The sequence below is a fragment of the Candoia aspera genome, chromosome 2 (genome assembly GCF_035149785.1).
Source record: "Candoia aspera isolate rCanAsp1 chromosome 2, rCanAsp1.hap2, whole genome shotgun sequence".
Lineage (NCBI taxonomy): Eukaryota > Metazoa > Chordata > Lepidosauria > Squamata > Boidae > Candoia > Candoia aspera.
Window position 1 is genome coordinate 88,579,792 of NC_086154.1, and position 10,069 is coordinate 88,589,860.

The 10,069-nt window shown below is 42.8% G+C and overlaps 1 protein-coding gene across 1 annotated transcript; it reads right to left on the reverse strand.

The window, feature by feature from the left end:
• Positions 1-1,380: 1,380 nt before the first annotated feature.
• Positions 1,381-6,953, reverse strand: IL17B (interleukin 17B). Its single transcript, XM_063292417.1, has 3 exons — positions 6,848-6,953; positions 5,179-5,501; positions 1,381-1,706 (listed from the first exon to the last, which is right to left on the reverse strand). The coding sequence occupies exons 1-3, from the start codon at positions 6,866-6,868 to the stop codon at positions 1,460-1,462; spliced, it is 591 nt and encodes a 196-aa protein (XP_063148487.1). The 5' UTR covers positions 6,869-6,953; the 3' UTR covers positions 1,381-1,459.
• Positions 6,954-10,069: the final 3,116 nt, after the last annotated feature.

Below are 10,069 nucleotides of genomic sequence, written 5' to 3' on the forward strand. Positions count from 1 at the left end.
AATCATGGCTTGAACTCCATATTAAGCAAGCTGATGCTTTCTCTGATAGCAGTTCTTCAGCTGCTTATTCTAGGAATGTTTCACAGTCCTGCTATGGGAGAACCTTCAATGCCAGGGGTTGAACCTGGGCCCATCTGCAAATAAATTATGCACTCAACCTCTGAGCTGCAGTTCCTCCCCACTGTGAAGAGTATATGGATGAATCAGGTGTATGAAAGAGGTATTGGCATAGGTTAGTTATTACAGATACCCAAGTCCTTCACAGTGTGTATGCACAGTAATGGGCATGGTGGGTTTCTTCAGCTCTCTTACAGCCCTCTCGGTCTACTAACTCTTGGTACAAATTCCACCCTTAATGCTCCTTTAGCTTCCTGCTGATATGCAGGCCCTGTTATCAGAAGTGTGAGCACAGGACTCCTGGGGCTGCGGGTATTAAGGCATTTCTTGTTAGCCTTCTATAAGGAGCCTGCCAAACAATCTTGACTTAAAGAGCCTCTCAGTTTCCTCCATTGCTCAACAGAGTAGGCTCATTCTGTGCTGTGACTTGAAAGGCAGTGGAGCACTCTATTCTTCAAACTGTTGATGAGTAGGTTCTCACTGTGTTAAACACAGTGTGGTTTGGCTTCGTGTTTTGTGTGGACCCGATCAAGTGTGGTTTAGTAATCAGATGTATGAACTCCACAAAGTGTGAACCCAGCTAGTTCTGTCAAAGTGTCTTATACTCACTGTTCCAGTATTGTCCAAGAAGAATGCTATAAAAAGTGTTTTTTGAATCCATGAAGCCAACTGGATGACTTTGGGCTGGTCACTTTCTCAGCCCTATGAATAATGTAATGGCAAATCACTTCTGAATATCTTGCCAAGAAAAACTTCATGGAATTGTCTGGGCAATAGCCAGGAGTCATGAGTGACTTGAAGGCACACACACAGAGACAATGACATACTGGTCTATATTTTGATCAACTCTAAAAGTTGGCCACAAACTGAACTTTATAAGCTGAATCGGCACCAAACAGCTTGAAAGTCTGAAAAGAGATACACATTTTAGCCTATATCATGCAACACCATTTTCCTGCCCTCACTCTTTTCTAATTTGTTTTGTCTAAATTTCGAAGCAAAGAAGGATGCCAGAAAAGAGAAAAAATGGCAGTGGGAACTGTGGCTGTAGCTTCATAGCAAGTGCTGTTATGATTGAAATGAGGAAATAGCCTGGTCTGTCTTGGTATGGGCCTAAAGCATTAATGGGGCCCATAATGAGTAATTTGCTTGCTGGGTGTATATTGCCAGCCTTCTTGAGGGTGATGCAGAGATGAGAGCTGAGCAAGTGACTTCAACATTTGAAAGTACATTGGTGTTTCCTCATTTGGCGAAAGGACAGAGTTTAGAAGAGTGGGAATTGTACTTAATCCATAAGAACCTGAAATAGGAACAGGAAATCCCTTCCTCATACAGTATGTCCTCAGAAGATGCAAGTACAGCCCACAGCAATGGTCTCCATAACCATCTTGTACTCTTTGTGGCACTTTTTCTTCTTCTTGTGCGGCTTACTTGGCTCACACAGCATCCGCCGCACTGGGATTTTGCTATAGATGAGGATGCTGATCATGGTGCGGTCTTCCTGCATGGTGAAGGGATTGATGCACCCTGCACACAGACAGTGTGCCTCTGGGATATCAACTGGAACACGGGATGCATCATGATTTATCCTAAAGGAAAACATGTTGACATCAGAACATGCATTTTCTCAGTGGCTGGTAGGGCTGTGCAGCAATCTGAATATGGAGAGGAAAAAGTGATTCAGAACATGTATGTTGCACCTCTTGGAGGCTCCTTAAAGAGGCTCCTGCTTTTCCTGGGCATCACACAATCCCAGGAAAATATGTTTGACTGAAGAAGTGCCAACGTATGCAACGTGCCTGCCCATACATGCTGTAAATCACTGTTTCCCTTTCAAATCCAGATAATAGGTGAGGCTAGGAAGATGTCCCATAATAAAGGATGGCAAACAACAGCTACCAGTTGTAGCACTTTCTGGTGCTTTTGTAAGGAAATGCCATGGAATTCTTTCTCCTGATAGAAAATTCTGTTTTCCGGGCGGGAGAAATAACTGCATATGACCCATTTGCTTATGTTCATATGGTAGGGAGAACGCATGGTTCAGCAGGGGGACAACAGGGCATAGAAAAATGTTACAATAGGCAATTGCTTCCACTTATAGGAGCACAAACAACCTTTCCCAATCTGGTACCCTCTAGAAATGTTGAGATGAGAATTTCCAGAATTCCCAGTCAATGGCCCTGCCAGCTAAGAATTCTTGGAGTTGTAATTCCCAGATTGGGAAAGACTGACTTAAAGTAATGCCTTCTTTTTAAACAGATTTGTTCCAGAAAACGATGCCATTCTATTAAGGTTGCTTAACTAGGCTGCAGAAGTAATCAGAAAGCTGTACCTCCATGGTAGGTTCCAGCAACTCTCTTTGCTGGACTGGCAGTGAAGGTTGCAAATGGCAATCATGTGACTTCGGGATGCTGCAACTGTTGTATTTGCAAGCAGGTTGCCAAGCACCCAAATCACGATCACATGACTGCGGGGTCGCTGCAACTCTTCTGCTGTGTCAGGTGGGTCAAGCCCCCTCCACCACCATCAATACAGTATTATCACTGGTATCCATAAATTTACAGACGCTTGTGATCCCAAGCTTCCTTGTCACAGTTTTCCTCTGTTAGTCCTTGAACCAGAGCGAGGCTTAGCAATACCTGCCTAGAAGTCCTTATAGCTTAGATGCCACATTCTGTGGCTGCTGCTGGTGGTGATATTGTTAACTATAGGACAGAAGCTGATACTAAGCTGTATCAAAGCCGAGCAAAGCTAAATGCCAGTGAAGCAATAGCGACTCCATGCACCACTGGAAATAACGGGGTAGACTGCATTCCTTTCCCTCCCACGAAGCAGAGTGTAAATGAATCCAATTCTTTTAATGCTGGATCTGTTAGAATTTGTGATCTCCAGTTCTTAGTGGATGAATGAAATTACTTGTTCAGTGTTCAGAAATGCAGCAAACTCATAGACCATAAAAAACACCACAAGAGGGGGATACAGTGCAACAAATTCAGGCAACCAATTTTTTTTACTTACCTTGAATATCTTCTTGGCTTCTTGATCTGAAGATTGGACAGTACTCAATATTCATACTAATTCAGGTTTGCTCATGAGTGAGCCGCAGAACACATCACTATATAGGCTCTACTAGACAGAAGATTCAGTTTGACCATTACTATTTAAATCCATTACAAGTACAGGTAGTCCTCGCTTAATGACAGTAATTGGGACCAACAAATCCATCACTAAGCAACACGGTCATAAAGCACAATGTAAAGGGGCTATGCTGACTTACAAGGCAGTTGCAGCAGTTCCAGTTGTCATTAAACAAATCCTGCATGGTCATTAAGCATGATGTCACGTGATCACTGTTTGTGACCTCCTGCCGGCTTCTCCATTGACTTTGCTTGTCGGAAACTGGCAGTAAAGGTTGCAAATGGGAATCATGTGACTTTGGGATGCTGCAACTGTTGTAATAGCAAGCAGGTTGCCAAGCACCCAAATAACGATCACTTGACTGCGGGGTCGCTGCAAGTATGAGGACTGGCTGTAAGTCTCCTCATTCAGTGCCATTGTAACTTCAAACAGTCACTGAACAAGTGGTCGTTAAGCGAGGACTCCCGGTAAGCCCTATTTCGTCAACAGCTCATGCTACTAGGAGGCTTTTTGCATGTAGGATTCAATTCCTGATGATACCAAGATAGGTTCCTTCTCGTCACTTCTGCTCTGGACAATTCAAGGGACCCAATTTACAATAATTAAACCAGGGATACCGCAAGGCTACAAATCCCAACAGAACATACTACAACCTAGATCCTCCCCAAAGGACCGGGCTTTTACTAGTTGTGTTTTAGGTTCTACTATATCCCAGCCCCTCCCATATGAGTTGAGTTGGCTAATGAACCTGAAATATTAAACCAGTCACTGAAGTCTGGGATTACTTTGATTTCATTACATGGCAACGTTACAGTAAAATTCAGTATTAGATCAAAGTTCATGATGCATGCTTCCTTTCCTATTTCGATTTCACTCCCTTAATAGCAATCAAAATATTTTTGTTTAGAGAAGTTATTTAGGAAAATAGTATTGGAAGCTGCTCCTAGTACAAAATTCTAAATGGGAACACGGGGTGGATGGAGCATATACGCATCCTGTTCTAATCAAACCTATTCACTAGATGGAATGAAATGTAACCTTGATGTTCAGATGTCTCTTAGCAGCCTAAGCAATACCAAACAGAGTTAAGCTACAGTCCTCTAATCTCCAGGAGGGCTCCCCAGAGCCTGTAGGATTTCTCATATTTCCCCCAATGTTGGCTGAGAGGGTCATCAAAACCATTTTTGGGTCCCCACAAAGGCTCCACTTCTACTCTAGTTTTGATATTGGATCTCTTACACCAGAAAGGGCAAATAGAGGTTTGCTGGTGTCGAACAGGCCCATGGATCCACTGTATCCAAATCCCTCTTAGCTCCCTGACAAAGAAGTGTGTAATCTACACCAGCCATGGAGTTGTGTGTGTGTGTGTATATATACATATACATATACATCAACTCCTTCAAGACCTCCCCTGGAGTGCCAGTTTGGTGTAGTGTAGCCAGTTTGGTGTAGGCACCAGGATAGAAACCAGAAGATGGTGAGTTCTAGTCCTGCCTTAAGCACGAAGCCAGCTGGATGACCTTGGGCCAGTCCCTCTCTCTCAGCCCCAGGAAGGAGGCAATTGCAAACCAATTCTGAAAAACCTTGCCAAGAAAACTCAGGGGCTCGTCCAGGCAGTCACCAGGAGTTAACACTGAGTCGAAGGCACCAAAAAGTCCTCCCCATCTCAGGCCTGTTTTACTAGACCCTGTTAGTTTTTGTTACCTTTTTGGCTTTTGCCCTTTCATATGCAAGGCCACCAGTTGAGTGTAAAAGTAAGATCTCTTCCCCTCCATAGCAGAATAGATTGTTAGCTCAGGGACTGCTTTGAGCATCATGTTGAGGATAAAATACTGCTGGGTCACCATTTTAAAGAAGCTGAGAAGTTCTGTGGGTGGGTGAAAGAGAGAGACTCTCCCAGTTACCAAATTTTGCTCTGCTTACCTATAGGCCCATGGAGACACACTCCTCTTGTTCGACATCCAGAGTCTCAAATTGACCTGGCATTTACTGTCCAGCAGCTCAGAGCTATTCCGCAGCTGGTTAACCATCTCCTGAATGCTCTGCTCATAATCCTCCACGAAGGTGTAGTCTGTGAAGGCCCCTGGATTTACCCTCAGCACAGGGTCAGGTGAGGATTCCTGTGCCCGCAGATGTTCCCTGACTTTGGCTGAGTCTCTCCTTCTTCCTTTTGTTCCTCTGCTTTGCTCTTTCAATGCTGGGGTGGCATCCAGGGCCAAGGAGAAACAGAGAGCACAGAAAAACAACTGGAAAAGAAAACAGGCAAACTTCATTCATTCATTTGCACGAACACAGGTAAACACAGCATCATATGAAGGTTTTAAAATAAAACAGAAACCCTAGCAAAGATCAAAGAACAACGTGCAAACCAACATAAAATAAGACACAGTGGCAAAAATAGCAGAAGCAGGTCTGATGTTCAAAATATTGTTGACCATTTAATAAAAACTAATTAATAATTTTTATTTCCTACTGGCCAACCTGGGGTATCCTCCTAATAAACTTTTGACAGTAACCGTGGGCTCATGAGGTCAGAGGCACTCTGCTTATCAAAACAACTTCTGTTTTTTGTTTGTTTAAGCGTGGAAAGGATAAAAAACAGCAATTCTTCCATGAGATGCCTGGCAATAATCTATGTATCTCATCCAGAGATTTCCTAATTGATCGATAAGGCGTTCTGAGCCTTCTCAAGGTTTCCAAGTCCAAGTGTTTTGTATCAAGGGCTCCTCTATAGGAAACAATAGGAACATGAGATAAGCCCAGTTCCTTGTTGGTTTTTCCCCCTCCCTATGGCTACAAAAGTAGGTCACACTGACTGCTATCTGTCACACAACCCAAGGAGATAAATATTTTTTAAAAGCAAATTCTCATAGTAAACCATTGAAGCAACCACCCTCTTTGCCCTTTCTATTCTCAGTGTTTTTTTTAAAAAAGCATTCCCATTGCCAAAATTCCAGTGGAGCTGATTTGTTTGAAACTCAGAAAAAAAAGGGCTTTCTATCATTTCAAGTACATCGCTAACATATCAGTTGCTCCCAATTTGGCAGTCTCCAGATGTGCCAGGAGTTCCAGAATTCCCAGCAAGGAGGATGAGAATTGCTGGTCTAACACATCTGGAGGCCTCTGGGCTTGGGAGGGCTCTATGAGATAAGCCCACTGTCCCGCTCATCTCTCCACACTTTCCTCCCTCACACTTGCCTTCATTTCTTGCCTTTGGCGTTGGTGAAACACCAGGGCTAATAACAGAAGAGCTGCCGTGTGATGCCCCTGAGCATGTGTCTACTTGGCAGGCTGCTTCTCTTACGTGGGTCTGTTGGTTTCTGGGACAGATGTGGATCTTAGGCACATAAGGCAGCCATTCCAGTGTGCCAGCAGCTGTGCCTTTTTTGTCCCTTTGTCCCCACCGCAGGGATGCTTCATTCTCTGGGTTTGTCTCTATTTGGGAGGCTGGATTTTGTCTCCCCCACTTTCAATGCTCTGAAAGCAATTGCTCATCCAGACAGAATTTACCCTTCCCAAAGCAAACAAGCCTGACAGGCCATTAATAAACAGAAAGTAAATAAAAGAGGCCCCAAGAGGGCCAAGAACCTACCAGCTTGGGAGCCCGCTTCATCTTGGCGCGGGTGGGTGAGCAAAGCTTCTGCAGATGCCTCCCTCTGCCGCAGAATGAAGGGAGCGAGATGGGGCTGGGCGCTTTAAAAAGGAAAGCAACAAGCCCTAATCTCTTCATCGCCAGGGAGGTGGGCCTGCCTGGCACCAAGACATTTTCCCAGGATGCCAGCAAGGATGTTGACAGAAGGGACAACCATCAGGGCTGTCTGCTATCCCGCAAGCAGTCTGGTTTCCCTGGGATCAGAACAACAGGGTAGCCACAGGACAGGCCTGCTTGATGGAGTGGAGTGGAGTGGAGTGAGCATTAAGCAAATTATTGTGAAGGCAGACTTCCCTTATGGTGGAGGAAAGGCCAGATATTATCTAACCATAGTGCAGGATTTCCCAAACTGCGCAGAAGAGACAGACAACAGCTACATCTTGGGTTTGGAGAGCAGGGAAGAGAAGAACATTTGTTGAGAGGGGGCTTGGTGTGTGTCTCGAGACCCTGAATGACTGGGGAGTTCAATACCAGGCTTGTACAACTCTCGGAAAGTGTCAGTCAAGCCGTTAGCATAACCAGAGTCCTGGGTGGTACCCTAGAGCAGTGCAAAGGCGAGTTAGGGACATGATGAAAATGGAAGGGCTGCCCTCCCGAATGGGTGGTGAGCTAAAAAAGCAGGAGTTGGTTTTAAGAGCAACTGGATTTATTTCTTTATCAAATTTCTCCAGAAGGATTAATGAAAGTGGCCTGAATGGCAGAGACAACAGATGAAAAAAGATTTTAAAAAATGGTTTCAGTGCTGCCATAGAATTAAAAATGGGATTCTGCATAAGCCCAGGCTTTGGATGGACCAAGATGGACAATAAGAAATGGCCACTTGATGCCTAAGCCCTCACAGTTCCCTTTCAGCACTGTCCACAATTTAAGAATCATCTGAGATAAAGAAAGTAAACCAATGGGAAGTATGACATTGTCCTGTTATATTATCATCTATTTATAACTATTTCTTCATTGTCAAGATCAGATGCTGTGTACTGATGTTCTACCTCCTGCACTGTAGGAAGTGTTGCCTGCAACTATCCTTCTTCAGTAAAGAGAAAATAAACAGGTAACTCCATTACCTAAGTTTCATTGAATTTAAATCCCATTTCGTTTCATTTCCACCAGGATTTTGAAATACCAAACTAACCAAGTCAGTCTAATAGATTAAGGGAGGCACCATGCATCTTGCATTCTTGCCATGCCCCTGGAGTTCTCCGAGAGGCACTTTCTCATGCTGTCAACTGTGGATATTTTTTCTGCAGATGAAAAGAAGCAACACTGGGAAATCCTGGAGATGAGAAATGGCCAATCATATGGAGAACTCCAAGAAAGTTATGTAACTAAGGCAGGTTTACATGAAGTTCAATTACAAAGTGCTGTAAGTTTTAGGAATAGTTTATAGGCATTTTAAAATAACAGTTTTATACAACGCCAAAACATTGTAAGCCACCTAGAGTCACTTATACAGTGAGATAGATGGAGTATAAATTTAATAAATAAATAAGTAAATAAAACTAAAATATCTATCTTATCTTAGATCTTATTTTATATCTGATCTTATCTGCTAGTAACTGTTTTTCCTCCAAAATGTGTCTCCTTTGAGCTGTTTTTTCCATTTATGAGAGAAAAAAATATATTGGGACTGTTTGAAGAGGAATCATAACTGGGAGGGTATTCAGAAAAATAGCTTGCAAGAAGAGAATTCAGTATTTCCTCCCTTCCTTTTCTGCTTCTGTCTGCAACCCCCAATTACTTTTTTCTTCACTCTCTGCCCCAAAAATTGAGGGGAAGAAAGTACTTGCAAGTCTTGTGTCAAATGTTGTGGCCTAAATAGAAAAGTCATTTTCTCTTTATGTATTTCAAAAGTTTGTCTATCAGGGGCATCAGTAGGGGTGGGTCCAAAAAATCAAGATGGTGACTGTAAAGGGGGGCGTGGCTTCAGTTACAAGGGAATAGCTCCCATTTTGACCAAACACACCCATAGATGCTCCTGTTGCCCACATAAGTTAAGAAATCACTATGACTTGGATTTCCCATATTATATTCCTGATAAGAGTTTCTGCATCTTTATTTTGTTGTATCAATATATCTCTGTGAGAGGAAAGCTACACCAGTTAATTTTTTTGCCTCTCAGACAAACCCATGTATAATTCTGTGCTTTCTTGCATGTCTAACTCCAATTCATGAGCCTCATGGTCTAACTTTTTTTTACTGCTTCTCGAATCTAGTCCTTATTGTTATTCACTGTTGTGCCATCATTTCCTTCTGCTGTTATTGATATATATAGCAGAACCCTAAAAATGGCCAGACAAAAGATTTTATGTACTCAGTGGCCCATAATACTGCACTGCTGATTCTATCAACAAATGCGTATATGTCTGCTGCCAGATGTTGGGCTCCTGTGGTATAGGAGATTCTAGGATTAGATCCCATCTATAAGGATGAGTCTATGTGCTTAAGCATCTGCAATGTTCTCCAACTTTGACTGGAAAAGCTCTTGGTGAGGAGGTCTCTTGGGCATTTTGCCAGTCTTAAATCAATTCAACCAGCTATTTAGCCTTGCAACATTTTTTTAAAGAATACTGGTACTAAGTATACTGAAGGAGATGGATACACACAGAGATATCAACACTCTTCCAAATCTAAAAGCTGTCCCTGTTTCCCTGTCTTCCACACTATCTATCATATGTAAATTAGTTATTAGGCTTACTGTACTGCTTTTAGATCAGGATTTGCAAGAGAGCAAAGGCTTGGTTTGAGAAATACTTGCTGTGGACAGCTTACCAAGTCTCTGATTAGTATCTTAGCTGAATTGCCCCATTTGGTGAAGACAAGGCATGAATAGATCCTCCACCATTCCTTTTTCCCCCATAATGCTATGATGAGGGGTACTTAAATTTGATTAGGATTATGATGCATCGGGCCTTATTCTCCTTTTTAATCCTAAACCTATTAGAAAGAGCAGGTATCTGTTTGGGACAGCCAATATATTGTGACCCATTGCTAGACCTTAAAACTTTTAGAGCAGTATATAGGATTTGCTTTGTCATGAGCAAGTTTTGACTCATTTAGCAAATCTGCTTGGTTAATAGGTCTGTGCATACCGTTGCCTTATCCCATATCCCACATGGTCCTTTAACCAAGATTTAATACTGACCTAAGGTTTAATCATGCAAA